This window comes from Dipodomys spectabilis, unplaced genomic scaffold (genome assembly GCF_019054845.1).
Source record: "Dipodomys spectabilis isolate Male_0828 unplaced genomic scaffold, ASM1905484v1 ptg000043l, whole genome shotgun sequence".
Lineage (NCBI taxonomy): Eukaryota > Metazoa > Chordata > Mammalia > Rodentia > Heteromyidae > Dipodomys > Dipodomys spectabilis.
Genome location: NW_024870720.1, coordinates 13,041,381 through 13,061,402, shown reverse-complemented (window position 1 = coordinate 13,061,402; position 20,022 = coordinate 13,041,381). Strand labels below are relative to the sequence as shown.

General features: G+C 38.7%; 1 protein-coding gene across 3 annotated transcripts in view; it reads right to left on the bottom strand.

Annotated features, from left to right (window-relative positions):
• Nucleotides 1–5,439: 5,439 nt before the first annotated feature.
• Slain2 (SLAIN motif family member 2) overlaps nt 5,440–20,022 on the bottom strand; it is a 57,086-nt gene continuing 42,503 nt past the window's right edge. For all 3 annotated transcript variants that reach the window (XM_042678070.1, XM_042678068.1, XM_042678069.1), the window contains 2 exons: nt 10,093–10,408; nt 5,440–8,407 (listed from right to left, as the gene is read on the bottom strand). In XM_042678070.1, coding sequence (XP_042534004.1) covers nt 8,341–8,407; nt 10,093–10,408 — 383 coding nt within the window. In that variant the 3' untranslated portion in view covers nt 5,440–8,340. The remainder of the gene's footprint in view (nt 8,408–10,092; nt 10,409–20,022) is intronic.

The window sequence follows — 20,022 nt, the reverse complement described above, 5'->3', positions numbered from 1 at the left end:
GCTTTGATCTTCAGATCTCAGCCTCCTGAATAGCTAGGATTACAGGTGTGAGCCACGAGCGCCTGACCAATTACCTCATTTTTTTACTTGATAGCCTTTGTGTTTCAAGATATGACCAAGATACCACATTTAATCATCACATAGCCTCATTTTATTTCCACAAATATGAAAATCTCAGTCCTTCAAATGTGAGCACGAACTCCCTCTAGTGTTGAGAGTAGATAGGAGCACTTTGAAACCATCTTGGCTTGGGAGCATCTGATATTTAAACTGTCATTGTTCACTAGTGCCTTAGTCCCCTCACACAACTCCTTTCTAAGATATTGACATAATAACACAAACACGGTATGTTGGAAGGCAAGAGGAAGCAACCATGGCACAGGATGGCTGTCCTGTTCTCTATTTGCTATTGTCTCTAGCTGAATTAAAAATTTGGCATTTAGTGAGGTAAAGCACTTCAAATAGCTCCTAAAACATGCGGAAGAGCATCGTGCAGAGAGCTGAACTTTCTGACAACAGGGAGGAAAATGCAGAGGTGGTAAGGGCCCCGTGGGGCCTCCAGGTCCTTCAGAGTTGCATTTTCCACAGGGTGCATTCCACAAGGAAAATGACAGCCAGGACCTGAATATGGAGAACTAAGAGCCAGACAATGCACAATGCACTGGTTAATTGTACAACAGAGGCAAAAGCAGTCATTGCTCTTTATAAAACCTTCTACAGAGCCCAAAGCATAATACAGGAAAATATAATCTTACAATGACTTCACAAGAGGTTAAAACAATAATCTCAAACAATGGTGTCTCACAGAGCAGCCGAATTGCTTCACCCAGTGAGACTGTCGTTAGTAGGGCAGTCTAGTTAGGTGTTAGATTTCACTTTTACTCTTGTATTTTGGTAGTACTGGAGTTTGAACTCGGGGCTTCGTATTTGCTAAGCAGGTGTCCTATCACTTGAGCCAGCCCTCTTTGCTTTTTCAGAAAGGGTCTTGAATTTTTGCTTAAAACCCAGATCCAGATCGTAATCCTCCTACTTACACTTAGCTGAGACTACAGCCTTCACCAACAGCCCCTGCTTTATTGAGATAGGGAAATATAACTTTAAAAAAAATCTCAGGGTTGGTCTTGCACTATAATCCTTCTGAGTGCCTGGGATTATACGTGTATACATAGTTTCTTTTATTTTTGATAGAGTGAAGGATGTAGTTATAAACCAGTGAAGAGGCTGGGCACTGGTGGCTCACGCCTGTAATTCCAGCTACTCAGGAGTGTGAAATCTGAGGCTCATGCTTCAAAGCTACTCTGGGCAGGAAAGCTCATGAGACTCTATTTCCAGTTAACCACCAGAAAACCAGAAGTGGCATTTAGTTCAAAGTGGTAGAGTGCTAGCCTTGAGCAAAACAACTCGGGGACAGTACTCAGGCCCTGAGTTCAAGCCCCATGACTGACAGAAAAACAAAAACAAAACCCCCACAAGGAAGTCTTTCTCCACAGGTAATCTGCTAGCAATTTATTGTTTTCCTACAGAGATGGTCATTGCTAATCAATCAAGCAGAAGTGCAAATATGTTGGGAGGGGTGTCTTGGGGACAGAACCCAGAGTCGCTAAGCATATACTCTGCCACTGAGCTGTACCCCAGCCCCCGACAGACCATTTCTATTCCACAAGAGGCACTGCTTGACAACTGGCATTTCCTTTTAACCAGTATCTCATGTGTCATCTCACATCATTCTGTATAGAGCTGCTTTGTGTTGATCTTTCTAATGTGTGCATATTAATACATGTCCAATTCTTATTAATGGACACTGAAATCCATATATATATATGTACTTGGTTTTGTTTATTTGCACCAACACACTGCAGGTAGACGTCAAGGTAAAAAAAATTTTTTTTGGTTCCGGTCGTGGGACCTGAACTCTGGGCCTGGGCGCTGTACCTCAGCTCTTCAGCTCAAGGCTAGCGCTCTACCACTTGAGCCACAGTGCCTCTTCTGGCTTTTTTCTTTTTGCTTATGTGGTGCTGAGGAACCGAACCCAGGGCCTCAGGCATGCAAGGCAAGCGCTCTACCACTGAGCCACCTTCCCAGCCCCAAGGTAAAAATTTTTAAATGGAATAACTATCCAAAATCACATTTTAAATTTTGTGTTATACATTATCCTCTAAACAGATTCTCACTAGCAACACTTTCATTCAACAATATTTGAGTGTCTGCTATGTGTCAGGGACATTTCTAAGTACCTGCTACCCATTTATGAAGCAATCAATGATCTCTGCCCTGTGAACTTTGATTATATGTGTGTACACACAGAGAGAAAAGTAGGTTAATAATGAACTATTTCCATGTGATGTCCCAAGTTATCAGTAACTTCAGAATGAAAACATAAAAGTGCAAAAGTAGACACGAGAGTTAATACTGTGAATAGACAAAATAATGAGAATAGTTTTACAAAAAATAATGAAATATCATAATGTCTGCATTTAACCATTTAAGTGCATCCTTAGAAAATTGAACAAAAAACAGACAATTTTTTGGAACTTTTATGCTCTCTAGCAATTGTGTGATTTTTTTAATAGTCTTATGAGTTATATATTATAAAATTAGAAAAACAAAAAGAAACATAAAACGGTGAAGCATGAGCGCTGATTCCAATTCCAAAAAAATTCTCAAATTTATGAAGTTTGATGATCTAAGGAATGCATGCTTCACCTTCATAATTGACTACTTTTCTAATTTCTACAATGTGTGATTTCCTTGTAAGTCAATTGATGTCATAACAAGAAACATATATATATATATGTGTATGTATATTCTCTCAAGGTGTATGTACAATTATGACATGCACCAAGCTTTCAATAGCAGTGAATGTACAAAAAAACAAAAACAAAAACAAAACCACCTCAAACCCCCAAAACAAAACAAAAAACTAATGTGCAAAAATTTTTCTCATGGTGCCGGGCGCTGGTGGCTCACGCCTGTAATCCTAGCTACTCAGGAGGCTGAGATCTGAGGATCGCGGTTCAAAGCCAGCCCGGGCAGGAGAGACCGTGAGACTCCTATCTCCAATAAACCACCAGAAAACCGGAAGTGGTGCTGTGCTGTAGCTCAAGTGGTGGAGCGCTTGGCTTGAGCTGAAGAGCTGAGGGACAGCGCCCAGGCCCAGAGTTCAAGCCCCACGACCGACAAAAAAAAAAAAAAAAAAAAATTTCTCATGGTGGCTCATACCTGTAACCCTAGCTACTCAGGAGGCTGAGATCTGAGGATCACGATTCAAAGCCAGCCCGGGCAGAAAAGTCCCTGTGAGACTGTGAGAAGGAGGATGGTGGGGCAGGGGGTAGGGTGGGCTGGTCATGGGGCTTAAACTCAGGGCCTGGGCGCTGTCCCTGAGCATTTTTGCTCAAGACTAGTGCTCTACCACTTTGAGCCACAGCTCCACTTACGGTTTTCAGGCAGATAAATGTTAGTCTTTACAATCTTTCCTGTCCAGGCTGGCTTTGAACAGCAATCCTCAGATCTCAGCCTCCCGAGTAGCTAGGATTACAAGCGTGAACCAATAACACCTGGCCCCTGAGAGACTCTTATCCACAATTAACCACCAGAAAACCGGAAGTAGAGCTATGGCTCCAAGTGGTAGAGCGCTAGCCTAGGGCAAAATAGCTCAGTGGAAGCCCCCAGGCCCCAAGTTCAAGCCCTAAGACAAATCAAAAAGAAAAAACAACAACAAAAAAACCTTTCTACTCCTCCACATTTATAACCATTTATGGTAAGCATGCTTAGAAATTTACTTTTGAATGGTGGGATTGTAGGCAATCATCACTTTTCTTCTTTATATTGTTTACTATTTTCAGGTTTTTTTTTTTTAAATTTTAAAGCAATGAATCTGTTACTTCCAAAACCATTAAAGTGTTTTGGTTGGGGGGGGGGGGGGGTATCGGAAGGGATGGGAAGGGGAAACAAAGGAGGCTACAATGCTGGATAAGAAATGTACTCATTATCTTGCCCATGTAATTGTAACCCCTCTGTACAGTATTTTCACAATAAAAAAAATAAAGTGTTTTGTTTTTTTTTTTCACTGCTACTGTGATCAGTGTATTTTTCTACTTTTTTGTTTCAAACTGGAATGCAATTGTACATATTTGAGTATGTTTTGACACACATTAGAGTATCTAGCATATCCATCATCTCAAACATTTATCCTTTCTCTGTGATAAGAAAATTCGGAATAACCTTTATAGTTACTTTGAAACATACAATGTTACCCTACTAAACAAAAGAAACCCAGACTTATTTTTTGTATATATACTTTTGTACCTTTCCTCTTCATTTTTGTTGTTTGTGGGGCTTGAACTCTGGGTCTGGGAACTGTCTTCAGCTCAAGGTGAGTGCTCTACCACTTGAGCCACAGCACTACTTCTGTTTTTCTGGTGGTTAGTTGGAGATATAAGTCTCACGTACTTTCCTTCCTAGGCTGGCTTTGAACTGTGATCCCCTGATCTAACAGGTGTGAGCCACCAGCGCCAGGCTTCTCATTTTGAAAAAGAAAATAATGTGACCAAATATAGATGGATATTGGTTTAAAAGTGGCATTCAGGTAACCCAGTTGTAACCAGATTGTGGTAAATCATGCCCATGAATAAAAGTGTTCCATTTTGCAGAGGGCCATTTACCTGCCCGGACTTCTGTTTAGGGTAATTCAAAATACATTAGAGTACTCCTTCTGGTCGTGTTAGTTTCTCTACATTTCTGCTTTTATAACTCAAAGTAAACCTTCTTTGCAATAGGGTCTCAAAATGTAGTTTAGGATGGTTTCAGACTATGATCCTTGGCCTCCTTTTTGAGTGCTGAGCTCATACCACTGTATCTAGCTTCAATGTAAACTCTAATACGGTAAAAGTCCCATAATATCCTTCACATGGATTTTCCTGTTGCACCAGGAATATAATAAGTTTAGACAAACTTGTTAGTATATGATGTTGAATTATTATTCAAGCGTACTTAAAAGTTTTTCAGTTGACTTAGAAAAATTCAAATGTGAAGGTATTCTTGAACAGTGCATACAATTGTTCATTTTCCATCCACAAACAATGTATGCATGTGATTATCTAAATATTATATTTGGCTTGAAAATTCATTAATTTTTCCCTCTTGGAAGTTTGAAACTTCCTTGCTACATTTATGTTAACTTTTTCTAAAAAGACACTAGTTTGTGGCAGGTGAAAATTTCCAAGAACAAACAAATTTGGAGTAAACTGTAAATTTACCACAAATAATCCATATATGAAATAACGTGACACAATCCAACACTATGAAGTCTAAATCTAAAAGGGCAATTGGATTTGAGTTGTGTTTAAAAAACAAAATGAAAATTTATTAAAACTAATTAAAGGCAAATGAGGGAGAAACATTATCATATGCAGAAATTAATAAAACACTTGAAAATGAATATAAATTTAATAATAAACATTATGGTCAGGCTGTTTATTAAGGAGGCAACCACATATACAAGTTTAGGCTATAGAAATGTTTGCAAATCAAACTTCATGTGATCTAAAAGGACCATGCATAATGTCAAAAATGGACACCTGTACAGTCAATAAAAAGTCAATTTAAACATACATAGTCTAGATCATTCTAGAGTTATACAAACACCTGGGGCCACATATGTATCTGATTTTCTTTCAAAAAAACTGTAATATAAAAGTGATGCATTGAGATAATTTAAAAAAGTATCTGGTAATTATGAATGGTCCCAGTTTTACAAAATGTGATTTCCAGGGTATGAAAACTGAAAAAAGCCAACTCTTCCGAGAGTGTTTTGTATTATACAAACAAGCTTTATAGAAAAATGATCCAGCAAATGCTTGAGTTAAGAATATTTATATTTTCCAATTCTTTACACTTTTATTAACACACTTACAAAAAATAACATTCAAACACCAAGAAAATTAAATAACTTTGGAAGCAGAGTTCATAGCTTTCTGCTTACATAGAAGTGACAATTCTGGGTTGTTGGCACAAAATAATCAACATTCATAAAATCCTTACTACTATGTATCAAACATAAGTTAAAATCATAGGCACTAGTTTATCAAATCCACATTTCTTCTGTAAGACTAACCACAGTAAATCCTTAGATTTTCCCAAACAGAAAAACTGGCGATACACAAAGGCTTTCTAGTAAAAAGGCAATTTTTCTCTTTAGGAAACTACAAGCCAACCGTCTGTGGTAGTACAACAGCAAGTAAAATAATACTTTACTAAACTCAGATCGAAAATACACTTTTAACAAGTGATGAAATATTTTAATTAAAAAAAATAGATTTTTTCTGATGCAGCCATTTAAAAACAAAGTTAAATAACCTGAATACTCCTCTTGAAACTGATTATCTAACTTAAAAAATGTAACCGATGTTTTATAACAGTTAAAACTCATTTTAATTAATAGATTGCAGCATATATATTTTTTTTAAGTTGCACTGAAAACCGAGACCTGTTTTGTGTGTATACCATTTTTAAAATACACCATGGCTAGTTCTTTTTACTTAGATTTAAATGAGATACTCCTCCACCAAAGCAGATACTTTCTTATCTTCTTCTGAAAAGCAACATGTTTTTAGTTTATCATCATGTAGAATTCTGGCACCATCCTTTCCAGACCCATGCCATCACTTTCAAATTCATAAAATGTCTTCCCTGCATTCTGCACCAAACTACACAGGACTGGTAGCTCCAGCCAGCAGCTGCTTGTGCTAACTGAATACCTTCCTCCTGGTCACAATGGTACCAATTACCCTAGTGTCAGTCACGGCAGAATGGGCTTGGTTTTAAGTATTATCATTCTCTCAATCTATCAGCCTCAATATGGTACTGAATATAAAGCCTTCCATTTCTCTCTCAATTTCTTCTGCCAACTTACAGAATGTCTTTGATTAACAGGAAATAAACTTATGTTTAAATACCTAAAATCTTTTAGGTGACTCAAATGCCACTATTTGATGGTTGTTAAAAGACTACACCATCAAAAGTGACAAACCTACTATGAAAGAAGTTTTAGTTCTGATAAAACCAAAATGGATAATTTCAAGGATATATCTACCATGAGAGAGCAAGTATTAAACAAGTTATGAGTCAGATGTAGTAGGTTACCAAAAATGGAAAAACTGACGTAAGGCAGAATCTTAGTCAAAAGGGGCAATATTTAGAAAAAGGTATTTTCTTTACTCAGTTTAAAGTGGATAGACTTAAATAGGATTAATAGGCTAGATTTACCTACCACAAAATAGACTGTTATGCCATTTAATAGCAACAATACAACTGTCATCACCAGAGATTTTGTAGATTAAGTGCATAGATTTCCACCCTCTCTCTCACTGTATGGTTTTGTTCCAGGTTGTAAGCACTGAGGTGTTGTATCAAGAATAAAGACATGCTCTACTTGTTCTTCCCAATCATGGAAACCTGCTAAGAGAAACGAGATCTTTTACTTCTGTTACAGGTAACCTGAAGAAGTAGGTTTCAATAGTAAAGGCCGTCTTTCCTGAGCCGGGAACTATAAAATTTAGAAAGATTGTACAACTGGTATCAAGCCCTTTTGGCAATCAAAACAAATGCAGTTGTTTTGTGTCAATGCAACAACATCATGATGTACATGGCAACATCATCTGGTGGAGGTGAAAGGTGAGCTATGTCTAAACCTTAAGACTAAACAAAATGATGTTTTCTAATTAATTTGCAAAAAAAAAAAAAAAAAAAGATAGAAATTCTTAAATGTAGGTATCATATGCTTGAAATCTCTAGCCTGTTTCCTTTTTCTGTCTTCCAATCCAATCTTCATCTATCGCTTCCTGAAGGACTGGTCAGACACTTTAGATAATTAGTCAGGATATTAGTTCTCATTGACACAAATATTTATTGATACTATTCATACAGTAAATTAGGTTGAATAAGATTTTTGGATAGCCTGAACTCACCATTTTCTGTGTACAATGTTAGGCTTTCATTTACAAATGGGCATTTTCTTTGGCATCCACTTGGTATTTACCCAGATATTGGTTTCCATCAAATATTAAAAAAAAAAAAAAAAAAATCAACCGAATTTCTATTAAGCAAAACTAAAAAGTGATTTCATGGAAGTGATTGTATGATCACCAAACACATTTGATGTTAAATGTCATTAAAGTGCTGCTTGATCATCTCTGTCAGTTGTGCTAGTTTAAGACAGAGAGGGCTGAGATTTTATGAATCCCAAGAGCTGTATCAGAACAGTCTGCATATATAAAAGTTGTTTTTCAGACTGGTGAAGGGGTATTATGAAGCTGTGGACTTCTGCAATCTTGTCTTTGCTGGTCAGTAGCAGCCATCTTTCCAACTGTCGTCTTTCATGCTACCATAGGTTTTAGGAGCTGGCAAGGATCTGAAAAAAAAAAAGTTTTATAATGATTGGCATATATTTATAAAAACACAACCATACCGTCTTCAACATGTTAATTTTAAGTGCCATGATCACAAAAGAACTAAGCCCAAAGCTCTGAAAGGCTACTAGCACAACTTCTTCTTCCTTACACTTTCACAGCTGAGCACATCTTCTCTAACATGTCTTGGCTAACATAGCTCCAAGATTAAAATGAAGAAAGATAGTATTACTTTTTCATCCACATGGACGACCGACCTATTAGTCATTTTGAGGTAGAAAGATGAATCTGATCCTGAAGAAGCAGGAAGAATGGGGTTAAAGACTTTGTAAAGAATGGCTAAAAGACCTTGTAATGGAATGTTTTAGTTGTGTGGCCTTAGGTAACTTATTGAATCTCATTAAATTTCCATAACTTCCCCTAAAAAGCAGGAGAACCAACTCATTACTGTGAACATTAAACAAAGTATAAGTTATTTAGAACAGTACAGAGCAAAGAGCCATCATACTCTTTTGGTGGAATTTAAAAGTGTAAAATATTTTTATTGAATTAACGAAGTCTCTGTAATCTGTTTAATATTTTCTTCAAGCAGATAAATGACTAAAAAGTTATTGATGATGGTCTCCAGTATTTCCTGAAAAGTAGGGCTGGGAAGTTGGCTCAGTGGCAGAGCGCTTGCCTTGCATGCCTGAGGCCCTGGGTTCAATTCCTCAGCACCACATAAGCAAAAAGAAAAAAGCCAGAAGTGGCGCTGTGGCTCAAGTGGTAGAGCACTAGCTTTGAGCTGAAGAGCTACGGGACAGCACTCAGGCCCAGAGTTCAGGCCCCACGACGGGACGCAAAAAACCCCCCAAAAACAGTATTTCCTGAAAAGCATAAAAAGACTGCACAAACATGGTTAACAACCTAGCTTGGATCAGAATCACCTCAACTGATATTAAACAACAAAAAGTCTGTCTCTGTCTGTCTCTCTGACACACACACACACACACACGAGATTTCGGGCTTCATGACACTTCAACTAAGACTCCTACATTATAAAAATTTCACCGATAATTCTGACTTGTATCAGGGTTTGATTTTTTTTTTTTTTTTTTTGGGTCCGGTCGTGGGGCCTGAACTCTGGGCCTGGGCGCTGTCCTCTCAGCTCTTCAGTTCAAGGCTAGCGCTCTACCACTTGAGCCACAGCACCACTTCCAGCTTTTTTCTTTTTGCTTATGTGGTGCTGAGGAATTGAACCCAGGGCCTCAGGCATGCAAGGCAAGCGCTCTACCACTGAGCCACCTTCCCAGCCCCTTGTATCAGGGTTTGAAAACCACGCTTCTAGATTCTACTCAAGCTTGGTAGCTAGAAGTTACATCTTAAATGTGATTCTAGATTTTGACACATTATTATCTTTGACTATCACTGTACTCAAAATAAACATATCACAACTAAATTGAGTGGTTCTAACAGTTTTTTCTACATGTCCTATAAGATGGTTAATCACACTAGTCATCTGGACGAATTTAAATATCTGAACCAAAATGGTCTAATGTCCGAAATGAGGACTTCTTCGAAATAAGGAAGTAATGTTTTATTCAAGTTGTACTAATACTCTAGTGGAAATCCATTATGGTTCTCTATGCTCATTACCAAATGCAGAGCTGACACGCAAGAATGCTGAGACAGAACGTTTGCCACTTACCTGCGAACAGGCTGTGCAAGCTTGCTGCGAGGCACTGGTATGCCCCCAGCAGAAGGGGCGCTGGGTCTGGGCAAGCCGCTTCTCATTGCGGTTGTCCCTGCAGGTCTAGTTAGAGTAGTACTGTTGATATTGCTGGGGTTTGCTGGGACTGTGTTCTGAACCACGGGAGGCCCGGGTGAGGAGGTGGTTTGTGTGAACTGTGTTGTTTCTTGGCTACCAGGAGAACCAGAGCCATGGTTACTAAATGCTTTCACTGGTTGTCGAAGAGCCAAAGGAGATGGTGCTGCAGGAGAGCGGAATTTGCCTGGAGAAGGTACTGTGGAATGGCAAAGAAAAACCAATGTCTTCAGTGGAATCTGAATATAAGTGAAATCACTATTTTAGTCTACATTTGATGACTGGGAACTAGTACATCTGTATGCTCAACACTTTACTTATACAAATGTAAGGGATAAAGGATATTCCTGGGCTCATTAGAGGTGAAAAAAGGTAATTGGTAAATTCTAAATAAATAAGCCTTTCCTCAGAACTTACAACTGTCCTTGAAAGTTCTAACTAGGCCAGATTGTAACCTACTACGTCAGTAAAGAAAATGCATTATAGGACTCTGCATCACTATAGTAACTAACTTGGGCCTATAAGAACATTACAAAGGTTGACTATAGGCTGCTATTTAGAATTTGAAACCCATTTCTCTTCCCAAAGAAACATTCATGAAAACACATATAAGTATATGGTGGCTGTATGTCCTAAGTCCTATATCACAGGGTAACCAAAATTTAGAAATTCACAATATTATTAAAAAAATTCTGGTCTGACTGCTGTACACATCACAAAATAAGAAAGTTATAAATCAAGGGGCACATAGAAAGGTCTTTGAAGTGATAGAAGATGCTAATTTTTTAAGAATGTCAATTCTACTAAAAGATTTTTATATTAAAATACTCAGACATGAAATAAAATTCTCTGTTTAATCATGTTTGGACATGTCACTCCTGAAAGGACATTCAGATACACATGGATGGTAACACTGCAAATAATACCAACATTTTAGTTGATATTAGAGCAGGGTCTCAAGACAGGAAGGGAAAGGAGGAACAAGGGAGAGGAAAAAATGGATCTTATTCAATTTTTTTATGGTTGAGGAGGGAAAACCTAGGCCATAGAAATGAGTTATTCTACACAATTTCATCTTCCTCACGTCTACCAATCCATCTAGGACAAAAGTCACAGTAAGACCTATCATAGCGAGAGGGAATCATGTGTGATGGCAAATCTTGACTGTCAACTTGAGAAGTGCCTAGGAGATACACAAAGCACATTTTTTAGGTGTGTCAGTAAGGATATTTCCAGAAAGGATTAAATAAGGGTGAAAAAAATCAGTGAATGTGGGTGGCACTGTCTCATGAGGGGAGGTGCCCAGATGGAATAAAGGGGAATGGGCAGAGAAAGCCACTAGCGAGGCATTTTCTCTCTCTTCCTGCCATGATGTGAGCTGCTCTGCTATGTCTTCCTCATCATGATGGGCTATAACTTCTGAGCCATGATCCCAAATTAGTATTTCCTCCTTTAAATCATTCTCTCAGATATCTTACATACGTTTTTATACATGTGAAAAATCCTCAAAGCAAGGAAGGTATCAAAGCAGTAAAAACTACACTACAGAACATCATGATCAAACTTCTGGGAGTAAACAATAAGATTAAAAAATCTTAAGGATGGAGCTGGGAAGGTGGCTCAGTGGTACAGCGCTTGCCTTGCATGCATTGAGGCCCTGGGTTTGATTCCCCAGCACCACATAAACAAAAAGAAAAAAAGTGGGAAGTGGCGCTGTGGCTCAAGTGGTAGAGCGCTAGCCTTGAGCTGAAGAGCTGAGGGACTGCCCAGGCCCAGAGTTCAGGCCCCTCAACCGGACTTCCTTAAAAAAAAAAAGAAAAACAGGAACAACGATGGAATATTAGACTTCTCGATAGAAATGAAGATAACAAAAGAATATCACTAAAGTTTTATTTATTTTTTTGTCGGGCATGGGTCTGAACTCTGGGCCTGGGAACTGTCCTTCAGCTCTTCAGCTCAAGGCTAGCGCTCAACCACTTGAGCCACATCGCCACTTCCGGCTTTGTTCTTTTTGCTTATGTGGTGCTGAGGAATCGAACCCAGGGACTCAGGCATGCAAGGCAAGCACTTTCCACTGAGCCACCTTCCCAGCTCCAACACTAAAGTTTTAAAAGCCTGCCAATCTAGAATTCTACATTCAAAGAAATTACTTTTCTAAACAAAATATAAAAACTCTTGAAACAGCAGGGAAGCAAGCAAAAAAATCTGAAAAAATGTACTGTCACTGAAGTAAATATTAGCCATCTCCCACAATTTTCAGTTGAAAATAATCTAGGTTTAATGCATTCATCCTCTTTAAAAATATATTTCAAAATTCTTCACTCTCTATTAGAAATACTTAGAGAGAAGGAAAATAATACTAGGTGCTAAGCTGACCTGCATAAATGATCACTGCTAGGAATTGTGATGTTCCTGTCAGGAAACACAAAAGGTTTTTAAATAATCAATGTTTAGGGAGGAAGAAGGGCTTGGCAGTTTTGGAGACCAGCCCAGTGTCCTCTAGGTGAGTGCTCTACTATGAATTACACTCCTAGTCCCAAATTTCACTTTTAAGTTGTGCCATGAGATTACCTATTTAAAATGTAAATAAGCTGGGTATGAGTGGTCTGTAATCCTAGCTACATAGGAGGCTGAGATCTGACCATCATGGTTTGAAGCCACCTGGGTCAGAAAAGTCTGAGGCTCTTATCTCCAAAGAAATACCAAAACGAAGGAAGTGGGATTATGTAGCTCAAGTGGTAGTGATAGTTTTGAGTGAAAAAAGGTCAAGGACAGCACCTAAGCCCTGAGTTCAACCCCTAGGACTGGCAAGCAATACACACACAAGCTGGAGATGGTGGTGCACATCTGGAAGCCCAAATCCTTGGGAGGCAGAAGTAGGAGAATCAGTCCAAGGTTGCAAATGTACCTTACTTGAAAAATAAGCTAAAAGTGAAAAGGGCTAGGAACATGGGTAAGTGTTGAGCTCTTGCCTTGCAAGTGAAAGGCCCTGAATTCAATACCTAGCACTGCAAAAAACAAATAGCTCAGAGAATGGTGCAGAAGAGAAGTATTGTTATAAGTCTCTTGCACTGTAAATGGCATATTTAGAGAGTAGCATTCCACATATAAATATGTGACATATACAATTCTAAATATATAATACTAAAATTTGGAAGGAGGACTTCATATAAAGTACATTTTCTGGTCACAATACAATCAATAATTTGTAGAGGTAAAAATAAATGAGGTAGCTGGAAAAGTTCCTAAATGCTTTGGAATTGCAAAAATATCTTAATAATACATGGGTTAATGATATCATTAGGGAACTAGAAAATATTCTTGAACTGATTGAAAATGAAAACACTGTAACTTAAGGGATGAATCAACAGCAGTGCTTGGGCAAAATTTAAAACTCTTAACATTTAATTAGAAAAGAAGCATAGTATCAATGAAGTGATCTTCCACGTTAAGCTAATAAGAGATGGGAGGGAAAGCCGGGCGCTGGTGGCTCACGCCTGTAATCCTAGCTACTCAGAAGGCTGAGATCTGAGGATTGCGGTTCAAAGCTAGCCCGGGCCGTGAGACTCCTATCTCCAATAAACCACCAGAAAACCGGAAGTGGCGCTGTAGCTCAAGTGGTAGAGCGCTTGCCTTGAGCTGAAGAGCTGAGGGACAGCACCCAGGCCCAGAGTTCAAGCCCCACGACCGACCCAAAAAAAAAAAAAAAGAGATGGGAGGGAAAAACTGGGAAAGTGCGAGTGCGAGGGAGGGGGTGACATTGTCCATAAAGAAATGTGTTCATGGGCTGGGAAGATGGCTCAGTGGTAGAGCGCTTGCCTTGCATGCCTGAGGCCCTGGGTTTGATTCCTCAGCACCACATAAGCAAAAAGAAAAAAAAAGCCGGAAGTGGCACTGTAGCTCAAGTGGTAGAGCACTATACAAAGGCTGGGAAGGTGGCTCAGTGGTAGAGTGCTTGCCTTGCATGCATGAGGCCCTGGGTTCGATTCCTCAGCACCACATAAGCAAAAACCCGGAAGTGGCACTGTGGCTCAAGTGGTAGAGCACTAGCCTTGAGCTGAAGAGCTGAGGGACAGTGCCCAGGCTGAGTTCAGGCCCCACAACTGGACCCAAAAAACAAACAAACAAACAAACAAAAAAAACAAACAAGAAATATGTTCATTACCTGACCTATGCAACCATTCTAAACTCAAATGTAACCCCTCTGTATGTCATCTTTATAATAATTAAATAAAAATTAAATTATAAAAATAAGAGCAAAGATCAACCCAATATATAAAAAATAAACAAATATAAAACTGCAAGACCAAAATAGTTCTGAAAATATCAATAAAAATAAGAAAGGATGGCACAAACACCAATACTGAAAAGAGTGAGTGCTCTTCTGATAGTTCATTCAAAAAAATAAGAGACTTTATATCAATCAACCTAAGTTCATCTTCCATGATGAAAGGCTGAATCAAAAATGCCATTTAGGGGGAGGGGGGAGGCTGGGAAGGGAGGTGAAGGGTAAACAAAGGAGGAGGCTGCAATGCTTGGTAAGAAATGTATGCATTATCCTGCCCATGTAATTGTAACCCCTCTGTACAGTATGTTCTCAAATAAAATAAAATAAAATTAAAAAAAAATGCCATTTAACGTAAAGGTGCAATGCCTATGTGCATTTGATCACATCAAATAATATTTATTGAAATGAGCTCCAGGAAATGGAAATAAGAGGTTTTTTCTTCATTGCTGTTTTTCTTTTCTGTTTTGTCTTGTTCATTTATCTGTCTTTGGGAGGGTAAGAGGAGGTACAGAAATGGACAAAGGGTGAGCAAATGAAGCAGTGGTATCACTAGAGACACTATGTTGAAAAGGAACTATACAACTTGTGGGTAGGGATGGGAGAGAATGAGGGAAGGGAGGACACTGTCCAAAAAGAAATGTATTCATTACCTGACTTACGTAACTGTAACCCTTCTGTACATCACCTTTATAATAACAACAAAAAAGCCATTCAGGTTTTCTAATAAAAGTCACATAATTTGCAATTCAAAATTTTCTTCCACATAACATTCTAAACTCAAATAGTGCTTTTTTCTTACGGAGTTGAAGAAGAAATTTCAACACTATACACAAGACTATAAAGGAAGAAGTCATTGAATAAGATCAGCATTACCCTGATAAAGCCAAATAAATAAAAGAACAAGTATATAAAAACCCTTAATGTTAGAAAAATGTAATCCAGTATTGTAACCATAATTTGACTTATGAAATTATAACCTCTTTGTAACACTACTTAGTAATAATAAAAATATAATACACAAAAGGCTCTATCATACTCAAGTAGAGTTATAATGTTAAATAAATGTCTGAAAAAAATCAGTTTAAGTTCACACATTAATAGACTAAAAGAAAACCACATGATCATACTAACAAATGCAGAAAACCCAAAATTTAATAAGCACTATTTTTAAAACTCTAAACAAACTAGAAATACCTTAAAGTAAAATATTCATATCAACAAGTAGTCACTAAGAAAATGTGAAAGCACATAATAAACTTGGAGTAAATACTTGAAAATATGTACCTGGTAAGACTCTAATTCAGAAGACACAGAATTCTTATAAGTGAATAAAATTGAACACAAAATTAGTAGAATAGATAGGTACTGGTGGCCCAAGCCTGTAATCCTAGCTATTCAGCAAGCGAAGATATGAGGATCATGGTTCAAAGCTAGCTTGGGCAGGAAAGGCTCTTATCTCCAATTAACCACCAGAAAACTGAATGTGGAGCTGTGGTTCAAAGTGGTAGAGCACTAGCTTTGAGGGAAAAAAAAAAATCAGGGACAGCACCCCAGCCCTGAGTTCAAGCCCCATAATTGCCAAAAAGAAAAAAGAAAAAGAAGAAAAGATTTCAGCTGCTACTTCATAAGGGAAAACATATGGATGTTTGGAAATAAAATGAAAAGATATTCACCATTACTAACAATGTGGAAATAAATCCTCAGAGTAAGCTACCTACTACAGTCTGCATGCATCCCCAAAGTCATGTGTTGGAAACAATTCCCAGTGCAGTATTTTTTAGGAGATGTTAGCTCATGAAAACTCTTCCCTCATGAATGAATTGGTGCTACATAAAAGGCATATGGAAGCAAGTTCTCTCTCTCTGGAGCTTCTGTCAAGTGAAAACAAAAAGTTCCTTATTTGCTCTCCAGTCTTCCAACATGTCACCAGGCAGTTAGATGGCAGCTCCTCAATTAAGACTTACCAGACTTCAGAACTAAGGGATACATTTCTGTCTTACTCAGGTGTTCTCTTTATAGCAGCACAAAACATATAAGACACTGCTCACACTCATCTATTGGAAATAATTAAAATCAGAAACAATTACAAATATTGCTAAGCATCTGGATTCTCCATACTTTGTTGGTAGGAATGTAAAACACTATTACCATATTGAAGAAACAACCTGGCAGTTTCCTCTAAGATGAAACACACTCTGGACTGATACATAGAGGTACAATTACTGATTTCCCACGTGATTTGTCTCCACTGCTACTGTGGTGAGGGTGAGCAATCATGAAGGTCCTAATTCTCAGCTAGAGCTCTGCTGACACCAACTTGAGGGGAAGTGGAAAAGCACCTTACTACTGCTGGGGCAGGATGCTGGGGTGAAGTGCAGGTCTCTAATGACACTAAAAGTTGAATGCTTATTGCAAGTCAGCAGATAGAAGTCTCACCCCTTTACTGTGGTCTCTGATATATCTTGGGGAAAGGTATTGGGGTGCCTTGTTACAGCCTCACACACAAAATCCAACCTCCCTACTGGGCCTACTGAAGTCTAAGCCCACCCACAGCTGTGGCTACTTGGTTGGAGTAAAGCAATTGTCTTCCCTAGTACTTTGAGAAGCTTTTTGTCTTCCACACCCAATGGATTTTTGAAGGCACTAAGTATGTAAAGCAAAAAAAAAAACCCTCTGGGAACTTACTACCATGTCATTCCTTGAATCTCAAGGTCCCTAGGTGGTCTCCCTTCTCCTCCCTTCACTTTGAATCTTAAGTATTTTATATAATACAGAAAAATACATCTGTGCTCTTGGATTAAAAAAAAAAAAAGTCTAGCCAGGTCCCAGTGGCTCATGCCTGTAATCCTAGCTACTCAGGAGGCTGAGATCTGAGGACTGAGGTTCAAAGCCGTCTGAGCAGGAAAATCCGTAGACTTTTATTTCCAATTAACCACCAGAAAACTGGAAATGGTACTGTGGCTCATAGTGGTACAGTGCTCACTTTGAGTTGAAGAGCTCAGGGACAGTGTCCAGGCCCAAAGTTCGAGCCCCATGACCAACACAATAAATAAATAACTAAAGTCTGAGATTTTTATTATTTAAAATTTTCAGGAGCTGGGTGCCAATGGCTCACACCTGTAATCCTAGCTATGCAAGGATCTGAGATCTGAGGATCATGCTTCAAAGCCAGCCTGGCAGGAAAGTCCATGAGCCTCTTATTTCCAATTAACTACCAAAAAGACAGAAGAGTGACGGTGGCGCAAGTGGTAGAGCACTAGCTTTGAGCACAAAAATTCAGGGACAGAGACAGGCCCTGAGTTCAAGTCCTCCCAGCCCCCAAATTCAGGAGATATCTTTCTTGAGCATAATTACTAATAGGTAAAATAGTGGCCAGAGATAAAAGCTCTGATGAAACTAGGAATAGAAGAAATGTACTTCAACATAATAAAGGTATATATAGCAAACCTGTAAGTCACCCCAGAGTCAACAGGGAAAAACTAATTTTCTCCAAAGTTAGGAAGGAGATAGGCATTCACTGTCCCCACTCTTTCTTAATAAATACTAAAGTTCTTAAACAGAAGGAGGCAAGAGAACGAAATAAAAGGGAGTCATATAGGGAAGAAAGAAGTAACTTTATTCAGAGATGAAATGAGTCTATACTTAAAAGAACCTAAATATTTCACCAAAAACCTTCTAGAGCTAATAAACATTTTCAGCAATTTAGCAAGATTCAATATTATTAAGCAAAAATCAATAGCTTTCTATATACCAACAAATGAACAAGCTAAGAATGTAAACAAGAAAACAATTCCAATCTATCAAAGAGGCCAGAGATCTCTCAATGAAAAACACAAAACCCTAAAGAAAGAAATATAAAAAGGTCACTTGAGCCCGGTACCTGGTAGCTCACGTCTGTAATCCTGGATACTCAGGAGGCTCAGATCTGAGAATCACGGTTCAAAGACAGTCGGGGCAGGAAAGTCTGTGAGACTCTTATCTCCAATAAACCACTAGTAAACTGGAAGTGGCGCTGTGGCTCAAGGACAGCACCCAGATGCAGAGTTCAAGCTCCATGACCAACCAAAAAAAAAAAGGTCACGCGATGAGGTAAATGTCTCATGTTCATGGACTGGCAGAAATAATGCTATGAAAATAAATCCTCATCAAAATCCCAAAGTTACTCTAAACAGAAATAGAAAAATCAAAGTTTCACAGGGAAACGAAGGACTCAATAGCAAAAGTAATCCCAAACAAGGAATAATGCTAGTGGTATCATAATATCTGACTAGAAATTGTATGATGAAGCCGTAACAGACCCCGCATGATACAGACACAAACATAGACACTAAGATCAGTGGAACAAAATAGACCAGCAAATAAACCTACACAGTTACAGTGACCTGATTTTTGACAAAGGAACCAAAAACATATACTAGAGAAAAGACTGCTTCTTTAACAAATGATGCTGGAAAAAGCTTGTTATCTATCAACAACATATAGAAGACTGAAACAGGATGCCTATCTCTCATCCTATATCCTGTATAAAAGTTTTTTGTTTTTCCTGTAGCTTGAACTCTGGGCCTGGGCCCTGTCACTAAGCCTCTTTGTACTCAAGGCTAGCACTACCACTTGAGCCATAGAGCCACTTCCAACTTTTTCTGAGTAGTTTAATTGAGATAAGAGTCTCATGGACTTTGCCCAGGCTGGCTTCAAACCACAATCCTCAGATCTCAGACTTCTGAGTACCTAAGATTACAGGAGTGAGCCACTGGTGCCCAGCTAAAAATCAATTTTTAAATAATAGAAATCTCAGACTTTTTAAAAAATCAAATCTAGAAACACAGATATATTTTTTCCTATTAAAAGATCTTAATGTAAAGATATGAAAATTTGAAACTCCTATAGGAAAATACAAAGAACACATAGGTATAGGCAACTAAAGAATGGACAAATGGGACTGCATCACAGAAATCGTACAAAACAAATGACATGGTAAAATCTACAGAAAAGGAATGGAGGAGAAACTTGAGACATATATTGAAAGGCGCAATCCAGGAACAGTCATGCTTGCTTGTAGTTGCAGCACTTGGGCAGCTAAGGCAGAAGGGAAGTTCAAGGCAAGCTGAACTAAACAGGACCTACCTTAGTGGGAAAGAGAAGGTAAAACAAAAAGGGAAACTAGGCCGGGCGCCAGTGGCTCACGGCTGTAATCCTAGCTACTCAGGAGGCTGAGACCTGAGGATCATGGTTCAGAGCCAGCCCATGCAGGAAAGTCCGTGAGACTCTTATCTCCAATAAAGCACTAGGAAACCGGAAGTGGCGCTGTGGCTCAAGCAGTAGAGCACTCGCTTTGAGCTGAAGAGCTGAGGCTGACCAAAAAAAAAGGGGGGGGGGGGGGACTATTGTTTCATTACCATCTATATGGATGAAACAACCATACCAAAAAGTTAAAAATCAGTAGAGTAATCTGGGCACAGGTGGCTCACACCTGTAATACTAGCTATTCAGGAGGCTGAGATCTGAGGATCATAGTTCAAAGCCAG